This window comes from Chelonoidis abingdonii, chromosome 6 (assembly GCF_003597395.2).
Source record: "Chelonoidis abingdonii isolate Lonesome George chromosome 6, CheloAbing_2.0, whole genome shotgun sequence".
Classification (NCBI taxonomy): Eukaryota; Metazoa; Chordata; order Testudines; family Testudinidae; genus Chelonoidis; species Chelonoidis abingdonii.
Window position 1 is genome coordinate 2317733 of NC_133774.1, and position 16879 is coordinate 2334611.

At 43.0% G+C, this 16879-nt stretch overlaps 1 protein-coding gene across 5 annotated transcripts in view; it reads right to left on the minus strand.

Annotated features, from left to right (window-relative positions):
* The window catches only part of UNC13B (unc-13 homolog B), a 329656-nt gene that overhangs the window by 143571 nt on the left and 169206 nt on the right, over positions 1-16879 (minus strand). For 3 of the 5 annotated variants that reach the window (XM_075066813.1, XM_075066812.1, XM_075066811.1), the window contains one exon: positions 3930-3976. In XM_075066813.1, coding sequence (XP_074922914.1) covers positions 3930-3976 — 47 coding nt within the window. Of the gene's footprint in view, positions 1-3929; positions 3977-12313; positions 12337-16879 lie in introns of all 5 variants that reach the window. The other 2 variants (XM_075066810.1, XM_032778178.2) reach the window with 1 other exon arrangement.

Below are 16879 nucleotides of genomic sequence, written 5' to 3' on the forward strand. Positions count from 1 at the left end.
GAAAACTGCTACATCATGGTCCGCCTCTCAGTCGTTCTCTTTTCCAAAACTAAATAAACCCAATTCTTTCAGCCTTCTTCATAGGGTCATGTTCTCAAGATCCTTTTAATCATTCTTTTCTGCTCCAAGAACCCTTCTCCAATTTCTCCACATCTTTCTTGAAATGGCGGTGGCAGAACTGGATACAATACGGCCAGTTAGGCCTAACCAGCGCAGAGTAGAGCGGAAGAATGACTTCTGTCGTGTCTTGGTTCTACAACACAACTTGTGAAGGTGATCCCAGAATCACCTTCACTTTTTAGCACAGTATCACACTGTTGACTCAGATTTAGCTTGTGGTCCACTATGACCCTAGTCTCTTTCTGTCATACTGCGCCTTCCTAGACAGGTCTCTTCCCAGGTCTGTATGTGCTGAAACGGATTGTTCCTTCCTAAGCGGGAGCATTTGCATTTGTCTTTATCTGAACTTCATCCAGGTTTACTTTCAGACCATTCTCGCAATTTGTCCAGATTCATTTGAATTTTGTGACCCCTGCTCAAGAGAAGTTGCAATTCCCTCCCAGTTCGGTATCATTCCGACAAACCTAATAAGCGCACTTGCTATGTACTTTCTATGCCAACATCTAAGTCATTGATGAAGATATTGAACAGAGCTGGTCCCAAAACAGACCCCTGCGGAACCCCACTTGTTATACCTTTCCAGCAGGATTGGGAGCCATTAATTACACAGATCATGGCTCTCCATTTGTATCCAGGTTCTGGAAGGAGGAGTTTCATCTCCTAGAGGTCTGGCTGCCCACACCAAGTCCCTGCCTCCTCCTAGATCCTGCTAACTCATCTAGTTCCTGCTACCAGGCCTCGTCCCTCTTCCTGTTACCATGCCTTGTTCCTCATTCTTGCTTCCTTATCTGACCCCAGTTTCCAACTGACTTTGACCCTTGGCATGACCATGACCCTAGCTCTACTCTTGGGTGTGAGAGCCCACATTATGGGCCCTGACCCTTGCACAGGACACATGGTTTTGCTAACATGCACACTGTAGATATAAAAGTAGTAGGATCTTACTGCTCAGCAACATAGGTAATATTTGTATGAGTATTATTACAGAGTGATGTGTTGATGGATGGAATAGTGTCAACGTATAAGCAGAAACTGAATGTTTGATTTTTTGCATAAATATATTGTTTGGTTATATACTGTATAATGAACAAATATGTTCATTACACAGTATATAACCAAACAATATATTTATGCAAAATATGAACAATATTTTGTTTTGAAGCTTTACCTGAATTTTTTAATATTTGGTATCAACACTTACTGTCTGTTGGAAGTGTACCCATTTTGAGAGAATGTGCACGTCTATTTTAATACTACAGAGACAAGGTGGGTGAGGCAATCTCTTTTATTGGACCAAATTCTGTTGGCGAGAGAGAAATTTTGTGTAAGCTGGAAAGCGTGTTGCTCCCATCAACAGAAGTTAAGGCAAAGCAAGGGCTGAGTGGATTGTGGCACTTTCACAGATTCTATGGCCAGAAGGGACAACCGTGATCGTCTAGTCTGACCTAATGCCTAACACAAACCATAGTATTCACCACAATAATAATTCTTATGAATTTTAAAATATGTTCTTATTAGACCTCCCATCGTATTAGAACATAAGAACAAGCACAGTGGGTCAGACCAAAGGTCCATCTACCCAGTATCCTGTCTCCCAACAGTAGCCAATGCCAGGTGCTTCAGAGCGAATGAACAGAACAGGGAATCAAGTGATCCATCCCGTTGCTCATTCCCAGAATCAGTGCATTTGGTTTGGTGCTAGCTGTATTAAGCATTAACACCCTTTCAACCTGACCTGTCTTTTAATGAAGTTCTTTATGTGGCAGAATACAGTATATAAATCGCAGTTTGGCTAAACAGCACACTTCTGAGGTAATGAAGAAATGTTAAATGAATTATTTTGTCTGATGCAAATTTAAATTTTGTAGAACAGTACAAGTCTTGTTTAATACAAAAATTATTTTATATCTGTAATTATTTCAAAAAAGTATAATTTCTACTCTTCAGGCCAGCAAATCATCTTAAGTGTGAGAACTGGTATATTTATTATACAAACTCCTTGTTAAAAAGGGAGTAGAAGGTGTTGTTTATAGTTAGAATAAATCACTATCTTCTGCTACCGCTAATTGCCAGTTCTTCACCAACCTCTTCAGCAGAATCTTGGGCTCCTTTGGAAAGCAGGAGGTTGCTAGGCAGCAGTAGGCTTCTGCAGGTGTGGCAAAAAGCTCTCTGTGGCAGAGCCAACATTGCAAAACAATTACTGAAAAGTAAAGAGCTGTAAAATGAAGCCTTATTCAGTTTAACTTCATGTTTGGTTAAGAAAACCTATTTCAATTTTATGAAATCTAGTTTACACAGAAGGAGAACCAATATTGTGCTGAGATTTCAGGACAAAACTGCCTCTGCACATCAATGCCTACTGTGTACTGTTCACAAGCAACAAGAGAGAATGAAAAAACAAGGCAAAGCCATATGTTTCTATCCAAATATAACACACACAAAAATCAAGCAGCATGTAATGTGTCCACGTCTTTGTCCTAAAGAAACTCGAATTCATTATGAACAAACTTCAGTGGTGACATCCAATATGCAAAGTATCACAATGACTTAACGTGTAAGCAGAATTTGCCAGCTCCAGTTGCTGAGGCTAGCATACTACACGGTGAAGAAACTGCAACTCACCTCATGCTGACAAGTTACAGATTAATAGTTGTGACCATTATTGAACTAAAGAGATTTTGCAAAGTTTTGCTGAGTCCCTCCAGTTTTATCTGCTTACTCTACTTGCCATCACTGCTGTGCTCATAGGATAGTTTCATAACATTCTTTAGTTCCATTTTCTCAGGAGTGAGGACAAGGCATCTGAACTTCAGTAGAACTCAACATTTATTCCGAGGTGCTGTTTTTCCTTTCCAGTGGGGCCAGCTACCTGGCTGACTCAGAGAACAAGATAGCATACAAAGCCTCCTAAGTTTTTAAGCACTTTACCACTGCAATTTGGAGAGAAAGGACTATGAATATTTATTATCACTATGCGCGTTTGCATATGGCACTTTACAAATAAGGTGTAACCGTGCCAACGTTGTTCTTGAGCCCAGGTCTCAACTTGAATAGCTGCACGATACACACTATGGCTATGCCACTTTCCTCTCAATTTAAATGGAGGCTGTGAAACATATCAGCACTGTTCTTGGGAGCAGTATGGTTGTCTCTATGACGTAAAGTGTTACTATTTGAAGAGAATCATTAAAAGCAATTTGCAGACTGCATGTTGCTTATACTTTTGCTTAAGTGAAATCAGGGCCGATGCAAGGATGTTTCGTGCCCTTGGCAAAACTTCCACCTTACGCCCTCCCTCCCTGCCCCACTCCCCTACCCGGAGGTGCCCCCCTGCGGCAGCCCCCCCTCTGCCCTGAGGCACCCCCCTGCCCTAGCTCACCCCTGCCCCGCCTCCTCCCCGAGCATGCTGTTGCTGCTTCACTTCTCCTGCCTTCCAGGCTTGAGATGCCAATCAGCTTAGGCGCCACAAGCCTGGGAGGTGGGAGAAGTGAAGCAGCTGTGGCTGCTCAGGGTGGAGGCAGGGCAGGGGTGAGCTGAGGCGGGGAGTTCCCCTGCGTGCCGCTCCCCTCCATACTTGCTTCAGGCAGCCCTCCCCACGCTCCTCTGCCCCAGCTCCCTCCGCCTAAATGCCAACAGCGACCGGAGTGGCCGAAGATCTGGCCGCCACGGTCGCTGCCGAAGAAAATGGTGCCCCCCAAATCCTACCACCCTAGGCAATCGCCTAGGTCGCCTAAATGGTTGCACCGGCCCTGAGTGAAATGAGAGACAAAACACTGTGAAACAATTAAAAAGTCCAAAACCCCACTTACCCTTCTTTGAACCAAGGTGGTTTAGGTGAATCTTCATCATCTTGACCCTTAAATAATGAAAAAGAAACAAAGTTAGCTTCCAAAGGAAGAGACCTTGAAATAAATCAGCAGGATAAGGTTTGGGGAGAGGTGTAATGGAGCACACTTCATGCAGGTAAATGCACACAAACACTCCATTTCCAGAAGCACCTCAAATGACTGCAGCAAGGCAGAACAGGTCATGGGGATACACAAACAGTTGATGGGATCTCATTGAACACCTAAAGAGGGACCAAAAGAGCCTGTTCAGTGCACCTCCCCTTTCAAAAGGAGTCTCAGAAGAGCAACTCCAGCCTTCCCCACCCAGCCAAAGATTTCCTTATCGCTCTAGACCACCAGGAGTACGTTTCTATTTTATTATACATTAAAAACAAGCAGTAAGAAATGCACAAATGAGGGACAGACGAAGTTACAAACATAAGCGACCCTGATTTACTTAGCAAACGAATACTTTAACCTACTATCATTTTATTCATGCGCAAATATAAAGGCCTTCTTCAGCCACGAAACAAAAACTTCACTTTGTTGTTAAAACTCCACCTTTATGTTAACGTTGAAAAGCTTTGTACTCTACAGGGTATCCAGGGACACTCACTTTTTATGAGGTGCCCAGCTGAGAACTGAGACAGCTGCCATCCAGAGGCACAATGGGGTAAACTATGGTCAGGTTTTCAGTATCACATCTGGCTTGTGTCAGTTCAAGCCACACTCTTACAGTAGTGTAGGAACATACATTTGTGGGCAAATAATCATTTGACTTTGCTTTTTTAAAAATTCCTCATTGGACTGACATAATAAATATTTAAACACTTCTCAATTCTTATGTAACTAAAGGGACCAGTAAAATTTGCTGTGCAGAGGGAAATTGTTTACTGTAACTATCCCTGGAGAAGAAAGGGTACCTTTATTGTCTATTGCTAACCTATTCTTGGGGCTCATGCTAAGGTTGCCAGGCATTTTGACCGGACCACTGTTGAAATGGGTTCCTGTCTGCATCCTGTATCACTTGCCATACCGGTATTGCCCTGGCCTCTTCCTTTGTCATTCAGTGTTGGATCCATTCTACAACAATATGCATTACCTCACCTTTTGGGGGCGAAGCCAGACCTTTTGGCACCTGCTCCCCTATTTGGTGTAAACATTGCTTGTGCCAATCAGAGGCGAACACACACAGGTTTTGGGTCTGTTTCCCACTTTATGACACTTTCTGTGCATGTACCTAGTGGGGTATTTTAGGGGTTGCCCCTGCCATGTTTGCAGGCAGAGAGAGGAGGAAAAGTTGTCCCGTTGGTATGCCGTGTATTGGCGAACCGACGCCTGATCCCTCGAAGCCTCTCTCCAGCTCACGTGTTTCAAAGAGAGTTCTTATAACCGTTTGCAGTTCGTGATGTGTGGTTTGTATTTTGTAAGTGATCAAGTTCATTACTAAAATGCTGCATTTTTTCTGTTGTAAAATTGTTAGTAGATTATTAGGCATTGTGTGTTTTAGTTTTTTGTTAACGTCTATTAGCTAATCATAAGCTGCTCTCTTACCCCTTGTAACTATCCCCAATAAAATTTTAAATTGATTGATTTTAGTTGTGTGTGTGTGTGTCTGCAGTCTGCCTCGTGACCCATACTCTCCTTGCATCTCTTACCTATATAGTCTGTTGCCACGTGCAGCCTGGTAAATAACAGGCCTGCATTTCCTTTCGCCCCTGCGAATACGTGGCAATCTACAACCACCTGGTCGAAAAAGGACCCTGGTGTAGTAGTAAGTGGGCCTGAAACAAAAACTCTCATATCACAGGCTGGTATGAGGCCTGAGATAAAGTAGTGGCCAAAGCTTTGGTGATATAAGGCAAAGACAGGCTGTGAGCAAGAGGCAGGCCCTGCTCTCCGAATCTGGCAAGAACAGGACTGATATTGCAAAAATGCACATTCCTAAGAGGCGCTAGCACAGAGCACTCACGCATACACATGGCAGAAGGGTGGTACCAGAACACCCCGATACCAGCACATTCCCCACAGATAATAGGGGCACGCTGACCCTTCCTAAAGATAAGGTCAGGATGACAGTGTGATGGGTTGTAACTGGCTATGTAAGAGGGTGTCAACTAACTACCTCAGTGGGGTAATACATAACTTGTTTGTACTGATGAATAAAACGGAGTCTCAGAGGGAGAGTCAGCCGAGTGGGGGAATGGAAAGTCCCGCTATTCACTGAGCTGCTTCCATTGTCACAGGCATACATGTCTTAGTATCCTGGTAGAGTCTGCCAGGTGCTATTACTGTGCTTCGTCGACAATAAACCTGGCTGGGCACCTTCGCACCTTAATGGATCCTGTGGTCATTGGGCAGTTCAATTGAGGTCTGCTGTGCCAACTATCTGCGCAGAGCTGGGACGGCACACAGAGAACACACACATGCAGGGAAACATCTAAACACCTGGCGGCTATGGTCAGCACCACTGACCAGGCTGCTAAAAGTCTGGTCTGCAGCGCAGCTGGGCTAAGGCAAGCTCTCTGCCTGCCCTAGCTCCACACAGCTCCTGGAAGCAGCCAACATGTCTCTCCTACGTGCAGGGACAGCCATGGGGGCTCCATGCACTCCCCCTGCCCGGAGCACCAGCTCCACAGCTCCCATTGGCTGGGAACCATGGTCAATGGGAGCTGCAGGGATGGCACCTAAGGGCACAGGTGGCACATGTGGGCGTGGGCAGCATGCAGAGACCCCTGGCACCTCTGCCTAGGAGCGGGATATGCCGGCAGCTTCCAGGAGCCACCTGAGGTAAGTGCCATCTGGCCAGAGCTTGCATCCCAAATCTCCTCTGGCACCCCAACCTCCTGCCCCATGTTTTAACTCCCTCCTGCACCCTAACTCCTTCCCAGAGCCCAGACCCCAAACCCCTGCCCCAGCCCTGAGTGGCACTCCACACCCCCTCCCATACCCCCAACCCTTTGCTCCAGCCCTGAGGCCCGCCCCCACATCCAAACTCCCTCTTGGAACCCACATCATGCACCTCCTCCCATACCCAAACCATCCGCCCCAGCCCTGACCCGCTCCTTCACTCCGAACCCCTTGGCCCCAACCCAGAGCCCTCTCCTGCACCCCAAATCCCTCATCTCTGGCCCCACCCCAGAGCCCACATCCCAGCCAGAACCCTCACCCGTCGCACCCCAACCCCTTGTCCTAGCCCAGAGCCCCCTAAACCCTTCATTTCTAGCCCCACCCCAGAGCCTGCACCCCCAGTCAGAGCCCTCTGCCCCCTCCGCCCGCACCCCATCCCCTTGCCCCAGACCCATGAAAATATGTGAGGGCGGAGAAGAGCAAGTGATGGTGTGAGAGGGATAGACTGAGGGGATGGGGCCTCAGGCAAGGGGCGAGGCAGGCGTGGGGCAAGGTTGTTCGGTTTTGTGAGATTAGAAAATGGGTAACCCTAGTTCATGCCCTTCCAGAACTTCATCTTCAAAGCTAAATAACTACTTTCTATTGGTAAATTTTGCGTATGTGGAAGAGAGTATAACATTTAGGAGTGATTATTTTAGATCAGTATGAATCTTAATTTGCTGACAGTATATACACCACTTGTATAGAAAAGAAAAACGTTAAGTGTAAGTCATTATCTTCGGAGACTGCAATGATGGTTAGTATAACAGGCACTCTCTCTCTAAAAGTGGGTGTCCTCTCCAAAATCCCCATCAATGTAAAGGGACAACCGTCAGCAAGTATATTCCAGTCAAATAATGGATAGAAAAGAGTAGATGACAGCACCAAAAAGGAAGGTTCTTCTTTTTCTTTCCTGTGGGCACAACATAGAAATTATGGAGCGAATCGCATACTCAAAGAACCCTCCATGGAAGATCTGAAGGTACTTAGAAAACATAGCAAGTTTCCACTCAATTTGAATCATCAACCTCTCCAGGTCCGATTTCCTTACTGCTATTTATTATTTCTATAGCTTCATTAGTGTGCATGACACTCTCTAGACAGAAAACAAAACTCTTATCCTGAAAAGTGAACAGTTCAACTTGGATTAAACAGATGAAGACAGGACGGAGGCAAACGTTGCAACCAAGTCAGATAGTTCGAACTAAGTTCAACACATGCCTTGCTCATTCCGTTGATTTAAATATACATGAGTTTTAATATATCCCAACTTTGATGATATAGGATTGTGAAGGCCTGCAGAACAAGCAAGAGGCATGAGCGGCCAGCCCTACTGAAATCTGAAGATCAGCACAGTTTCCTCACAGATCTTGGGGCATCTGCAGAGGGAAGGAACATTCCTCCGAGGGGGTTATAACTCTTCACAACTTCCTGGGTGCCCCCCAGGAAGCCACGCCATCAATACTCCCTCACCTAAGACAGACTGCTACAGTCAAAACATAAAAAATATAACTCGAGACATACCTATCTCACAGAACTGACGGGGACCTTGAAAGGTCATCGAGTCCAGCCCCCTGCCTTCACTAGCAGGACCAAGTTCTGGTCCCACTAAGGTGATCTGACAGTGCAGAGTGGGGACACAAGCGGACCGGGGAAATTTAGAGAACAATATAAATAGGTATTTCCTTTCAAAGAGGAAAAACACAGTACAAGAATAATTCCCACACTTTTCCTATAAACTTCAGGAGAAGATGCAATAAAGAATATAATTATTAAATCAAATCAAATAGGATTGTCAAGCCTGCTGAAGATATCAACTTAATGTTCTGGCAGCAGGGGCAAAAAAGCAATTTTTCCACTGGAATCAATGACCAAATGTGTTAAATGCAAATTAACTGTGGTTTATTGCTGAAAATAACTTCTCAAATACAGAGAGTGGTAGGAAAAAGTATTTGACTAGATCATCTGAGGCATACTAAATATAATTTGCGAGTTTTCAAGAGATTAAAACACCAACATAAATATTGTCCAGAATACTTAATATTTCTAAAACCTGCCTGACAGTAAGGGCCGTATGCTGTTCTTAAAGCAGTGCCCAGCTTCCACTGACATCAAAGGAAGCAATGAGAAGAATGCACAGACACAGAGACATGGCCATAGCACGCTCTGGGACTGGAAGATGCATTTCCTGAAGTTAAGATTAGTTGAAGTTAGATGTACCTCAGGAGGTGCTACCTCAGCAGAGAGAGAACGTAACATATCATAATATACCCTACAGCACCTAGTGACATTTTGCAGAGAGTTGCATTCGCCTGTCGAGGGCAGAGATGTCAGAATGCAGAGCTGTTAGAATGGAATTAACAGAACTGATGAGCGTTTTCCCTTCAGCCTGGCAGTTTGTTGTCAGAAGATCGCACGGCACCTTTCTCAGGAAAAGGAAATGGTTCAGCAGCCAGCTACAGGCCTGGGCCAGGCTGCTAGTTACAAGACTGTTCGAGTCAGTACAAAACTCTTAGGGTCTGGCAGACAGCAGCAGTTAGCTCACAGAACAGAGTGCAGCTGAGGCAGCCAGCTCTCTCTCAAAGCCAGGAAGTCCAATACTCAACAGGGTGGGGCCAGGAGACAAACTAAGTGACAAAGAAGAAGGCGGTTCCAAAGGATGGCTGGCATTTTAGTCATTGTTTCTCATGAACCAAGCAGGAAAGGAAAGCAAAGCAAATGCGTACATTTTAATACCCAGAGTATCCACAACCGAAGCCTTCATGCAAAACCATTCAGGAACTATTTCTAGTCAAACAAAATTCAGCATTTCTGCCATCCTTACTCTCCTTGAGTTGTCCCTCACTCCTCAAGTAGTAACTTGGACTGCTGAAAGCTAGGAACCACGCAACACACGAAGGGGTGCAAAATCCAGCCCAACTATTCATTTAAAGCTGAACATTATTTTTTACTGTCCATTTTGGTAAAGTCTATAAATGTGTGAAAATGTATTTCAATAATGGAGCATTAAACAGATACTCAAGTACATAAAGCTTGAATCATTAGATCCCTCTTCATTTTGTTCTATACTTCTCATACTGACAGCCAATAATTTTACAAACCTGGGACCTGCTCCAGCAAACACATACTACCAGGTATAGTGCTTCCTACTGCATGTAAAACCGGGGGACCACTCACAGTAGTGAACATTACACCTAGTAGAGTTTACTTAAGCTGTAACTCAAATTCTCCAACCAACCAATAACCCGACTGAGTAATCAAAAACACAGTTCGTATTTTGGAATAATGAGCCAAACTAACAGAGCTGCTCATTTAGGCTCAATAAGCAAAATGCTCATTGATGCCTACACTGAGCGTAATGAGAGCTTTGCCTATGCAGATAGGGCAGGAGCTAGGATTACTAGTCCTCTGATCTAATTATTCTGAAATAATTAGATTATATTGCATTCTACACTGCAAATTACTTCAGGTGTTTTAATGGAGAGGAAAGGAACATTTAAGCACTTTTGTAGAGGAGTACTTTAAGAGAGAGATATACACATGATAGAAACAAATGCATCCAACGGGCAAACACACCAAGTCTGGAATGGATGAAAAGTAACACCACCAGTAAAGAACTGCCAGTTCTCTGCAGGAACAAAGGAAAAGCTCTCCTTTTCAAAAGGCATTTAATCTCCTATTCCTCTTAAACATTGCACCAAACAAGTTATCAGCATAAGTGAAAACCATATTGACATGTAAAACCACCGTGCATAAATGGTTGAAGAAGCACCAAGGTTAAAGTTTGTTGTTTTTTTTAAATGTGTCCTTACCTGAGTATCAGTAAGTTAAATTAGTAACATTGAAAAAAAATGCCAATGTCTAAATTTGTTTTTGTGAGAATCAGGAGGACCAAGATGCTAGGATAGGAGTGACTGTGTCAGCACCCCTATTGAACCTCTGAGCATGTGTTTTCAGAGGCATTGGCAAGCTCAGACTGAGCAAAGTGATCACAGTTATTAAAACGCTGGACCAAGATTCCAACTAACCTGACTTGATTGCTCACTCAATTTTACATGATGTTCAAAGTGACAAAACCCCAAAAGGTGACTATTTCATCCACACCCCCGTATCTGCAAAGAAGCTTCACCATAAAGCAACAATGGTATCAGCTTAAACAACTGACTGAAAGGTTGTCATCCCAGGGGCAGCTGGAGGATAACCAAATTCAGGCAATTACAGTTCTCCGTGTGGAAGATTCAGCAGCCTGGCAGGTATCTGATGCTTTTACATGGAAGGAGGAAGATGACAGAGGATTAATGTCAGCAAAAATGTTACATACAAGACATTTCATTTTTTATTTGTCATGTGCAGTAAGATGAAGCAGCTGATGCACAAGTGACTAAGCCAAAGCTTAAAGCTCAAACTTCTGAATTTGGGGAACTACGTGACACCTCGGGAGATTTGTTCCACATACAAGCCAAATGACCATGTGAGGTTCAGACTGCTGCCTGAAACCGGTTTAGCTCAAGACACAAACTAATGACAAGCAATTCATGCAATGAGTACCTAGCCTACAGTGAGACAGGAAGGAAACCAAAATGGCAACTGAAACAGGAATGAAAGATTTTTAGAGCAGGCAGAATTTCCTCTGCACTAGAGGTTAAGAATACAAGCTAAGAAACTGCACAACACTCCATGAAAAACTCCATAAATGCACCAAGCATGGGGAGAGGAGAGAAAGAGGGGAACAAACATTTTTCAAAGATTTATCACACAGTTAAACCCAGTACTGTCTTTGTACTTGAATGGCAGCAAGCAGTGATGCAAATCTCAGCATAAATCCTGTGACTGGAGAGCAAACTGTTTCAGATTAGCAAATACATCTAAGCACTGATGGCACAAGTGTATCCTTTTCACTGTGTATTGGAACACAAGACACTAATTCCAAGAAAAATATACAGTACAGTAGCCAAGGAATCTACAGCAAACCTGTATTCCAGTTCATGTCATATCGCTTGACCCCAGTGTTATTACTATCGATAAATGGCAGTTTCAGCTTTTAAATGCAATAATTACACAGAAAACACTGAGAGATGAATGAAGTGATGGAGTGTGTGGATGGGAACCACTCAATTTATCAAGAGGTGCAGAAAGTAAATGGGGCACTAGAAAACTCTCAAAACACTTACATTGAACCACTTCCCCTTTGCTAATGTTGCACCTGTGTATACATACACAGATCACAGAGTATCATTCAGGAATCTCAATCTATAGAGTATGCATATTTTTTCCTTAGAGGCAACCCGCACTGAACAGACTCTTCTTTGCTCATACACATTAGCAGCAATTCCTCTGAAAACCAAAACATGCTAAACTCAGGAAGAATCTGAATGCCTCAGCTGAAGCAACTGGTTACAATTAGACAGGGCATGCACACATATTGGAGCTTCAGAAAAGGAGGAGACACACTGGTTAGAATGTACTGTATGTATAACCTGAAGTTCTCCTCTACTTCCTTCTGCAAAGAAAAAAAGGAAGGAGAAGAACAGAGTTATTAGAGTAGATTTTTGCCATGGACTTTGCAACAGAGCTTTGAAAACTGGAGTAAACTTTTGCTGAGAGTCCAAGAGCTGTTCGTGCAGTAGGAAGGTTTTCACAGGCTTGTCTGGAACATTTACATACTAAGGTCTATTTAGCTAAAATGTGGAAAATTTTTAATTAGTGTTATAACATTGGGGTTCACTTTCTTACGCATATTAAATTGTTTTTAAACAAACAAAAAGGCTTCAGTTCCCTTTTCATTAAAAAAAGACAAACTTTTTCATAATCCAATTTTCTTCTCAGAATTATGCATCACACACTTTACATGCCTGCTGGATAAGGCCAAAGAGGGAAAACCCTCTTACACTCCCAGGGCGATTAGTCTGGACTTGACATATTCCTCGGACAAGTCTATCTTCTGTTATTACTTATATTTAGGTCAAATGCCTAAGCAACAGAATGCTGAAGAAAATCAAGAGGAGTAAAATGGTTCCAATTATTAAAGCCGTAGTGAACATTTTTCAAGCTTGCATTTTTCAACGATTTTTTTTTCTGATGTAAGATTATTGAATTTTGCGTGCAAGTGCACTAGTAAAGCTTCCCTAAGTATTACTGAGCTTGCTACAAGTGGCTCTTATCTTTTCCATGAAGACCATTTTCAGTTAGGTAGCACCATCAGCTATTAGCACATTGCCAAAGGTTGGCTCTCGTGAATGAACCACTGCAGAGGTCGTTACGCTACAAAATGTATGCAAATACATCTGTATGTGTGAACATGGGGGTGTAAAAGAGAGAGTCCATCAGTCTATGTTATGTTATTTACCAACATTCCTTCATATTCCCACCTCTCTTTCTACTCCTTCCCCCAATCTTCCCCTAGCTGCACTTCTCCATTCCTCTTTCAACCTACCCATCTCACCTGAAAACACCACCAACTCATATGGCCAGTGCCTCCTACCTCATACAGCTAACAGAAACAGAGCTCCCATCCCCTATCTGCACACCCAACACAAGACTTGCAACAACAATTCAGAGTTATGAAGGGTAAGCACCATTGCTCAATACATTCCGAGGTGCTTTCAGGCACGGGAAGCATTACAAGTTCGGAATCTCTGAGGACCATACACCTGGTGTCTTACAGAGAGTGCAACCACAAGGGGTGGCAGTGCAATGAAGCAGTAAAAGCCAGTAAAGATCCCTTCCAGCAAAGGTGGGATGGAAGGTTGAGGATGTTTGGATGCAGTGCTCCTCTCCCCGTGCCACAGCAGGCTACAGCTCTATCCTGGCCAACGTACATATACCTTTCAAAAGGGGGTCCAGAACAGCAGGCAGTTACCACTTTCTCAGTCTTTGCAAGGATGCTGCCATTTTCCTGCATAACTTAAAATCACAGAATCATAGAATATCAGGGTTGGAAGGGACCTCAGGAGATATCTAGTCCAACCCCCTGCTCAAAGCAGGACCAATCCCCAACTAAATCATCCCAGCCAGGGCTTTGTCAAGCCTGACCTCAAAAACCTCTAAGGAACGAGATTCCACTACCTCCCTAGGTAACCCATTCCAGTGTTTCACCACTCTCCGACTGAAAAAGTTTTTCCTAATATCCAACTTAAACCTCCCCCACTGCAACTTGAGACCATTACTCCTTGTTCTGTCATCTGCTACCACTGAGAACAGTCTCGATCCATCCTCTTTGGAACCCACTTTCAGATAGTTGAAAGCAGCTATCAATTCCCCCCTCATTCTTCTCTCTGCAGACTACACAATCCCAGTTCCTCAATCTCTCCTCATAAGTCATGTGTCTCCAGCCCCCTAATCATTTTGTTGCCCTCCGCTGGATTTCTAATTTTTCCAACATCTTTCTTGTATGGGGGCCAAAACTGGACACAGTACTCCAGATGAGGCCTCACCAATGTCAAATAGAGGGGATGATCACATCCCTTGATCTGCTGGCAATGCCCCTACTAAAGCAGCCCAATATGCCGTTAGCCTCTGGCAACAAGGGCACTGTTGACTTATATCCAGCTTCTCATCCACTGTAACCTCTAGGTCTTTCTTGCAGAAGTGCTTCTAGCCATTCGGTCCCAGTCTGTAACAGCGAAATGGGATTCTTCCGTCCTAAGTGCAGGACTCTGCACTTGTCCTTGTTGAAACTCATCAGGTTTCTTTTGGCCCAGTCCTCTAATTTGTCTAGGTCCCTCTGTATCCTATCCCTACCCTCCAGTGTATCTACCACTCCTCCAAGTTTAGCGTCATCTGCAAACTTGCTGATAGTGCAGTCCACACCATCCTCCAGATCACTAATGAAGATATTGAACAAAACTTGTATTACTTTACTACTAGACAGGGAGCAGGTATTTCACATGGACACAGATAACTTGCACCATTTTTCACAGAAAGGAGGTGCATTTCCTATTTCTCCCCCCTCACTTCCTGGCTTCTTCATCCTAATGACAGAACAAATTCTATGTCAGAGGGTTTAGGTGGAGCCTAAGGATGGTTAATGGGGTCTGCTACAGTCTAGTGGTGGCCTTTTCAAGGCAGGTTACAAGATTCATCTGCTTTCCCTGGCTTTTCTAGAACAGTGGCTAAGCACTTTATAAATGGGGAAAAGTAAATACTGAAATCAGGAAACATGCTTCCTCCTTTCCTAATTTTTATGTTAATCAGAAAATGGCAACAACTGTGAAATGAGACATTCTTGGTCACAGAAAAGCTGAAGCTTCAAGAGGAATTTCTTAGAGTAACTTCTTTAGGTGTCTTTGTGTATTTATATATTTGATTTGAAAAGACCAAAGTCTTCCTTTCTTCCTACCCTTTCTCTTTGTCTGTCAGCAGAATGGCAGTCTCCGTGGTATAAATTTTACTTTTTTTGTGACTTTTTCTAAGCAAAGACCACTTCTGTTTTTAATAAGATTTTTACGTAATGAATAAAAAAATCTGAGGGTTTCCTATAGCGAAACTAGTCTCCCAAAAATAAAATAAAATAAAGCAGTACTGTACTTTAAAAGATAATTCCAACATTAGTGAAGTTACGCAGGAGTCACGCAAACTCTTAGCTGCTACTTGCACTTCTAGTTCACAGTGATTCATTCGTAGGTATAAAAAGAGCCATTTCACAAACCCTCCAGCGCAATAGTTCTGTGTCTGTATGAAGGAATCAAATGACTTTAGAGAAAACAAGCACTAAGTCAAGTCCACATAGCAACTAGGGGGATTCAGTTGAATCGCTAAAACAATGTGTAAAATTGCTCTATATAGGGTGTAATGTGCGATCACTAAGATATTATTAAAACAGACAGGGTGCTTTCAACTCAATCACTGAAAGTCAAATCATTTTATGCAAATGACAAGCAAGAATGCAGCTAAAACTTATACTTATAGCAGAGATTCTGGATCAGAATATGTATGACTACAAAATCAAAATATTGCAACAGAAAAATTTAATGAACAGACTTCTATACAGATTTCAATTCAAATAAAATGTTAATTTAGTTTTAGGCTATGTTTGAGCGACTACACTTGATGGAATGGCTAAAAAAATCTGTGGGTATAAGATCATGAGAGTCTTCAAAAGCTTAATATTCAATAGTGTTTTTATCTTAATGTTGATGATATGGGAACCAAGATGGACACCAGTATGAGCATATGAATTTATCCAGCTCCTCGAATCTGCACCTCAAAATACTGAGACAGTAAATCTGACGATCTTCACGGGCAATGCACAGTAACACACTGCAACAGTACAATATTACCACCCCAGTTTTCAGGATTGATGCTGGTTGCCCCAAGCTGATGGCACAAAGTATATTGCATTGCTAAAATGTCACTAAATTTAAAGGCACTGGGCCATTCTAAAATATCATACCTGATCCGCTAGTAATCTGAGAAAATTGGGGTAACCAATTCTAACAGCTGGACTAATTTGTTGCTCTTACTGGGCCACAGAGAGGATAACTATATACTGGTATGTTACATACATAGAACTATTAAACAAATATTATTAAAGGTTGCAAATTCAAGCACTCAAAAAGCTAGTAAATTCTAGAATTAAGCTGCCTTCATTTGGCTCTTTAGTGCACATGCATTATGATACAACCTTTAATTACATGATCTCAAATTATTTTTTCTACAGGATCAGTGCCTCGTTCAGTACACAGAATGGACCAGGTTCTGGAGATGAATCCAAGTTGTGCAGTGAAGGGATGTTGTTGTCTGTAGGACCCCTGCCTCATTTGCCACAGAAGAGGGCATGCGTGTAACGAATAAGACAGGGGATTGGAGGAAGAGAACGGATGGTTTCATGGTTAAGATAACTAAATGCAGCCTTGGAATACTGGATTCTATCCCTGTCTGTCACGGAGTTCCTTGTAGACTTGGGCAAATAACGCCCCATTTTTTTTTAGTCTGGTGGCCAAACAGAATTTAATTAGTTTGGGGTATACCCAAAATAAAGTGTTTTAAAAAATTTTCAGTGAACCAAAAAAAAAAAGTTAAGAATTGTAGGGCTGTCAATTAAT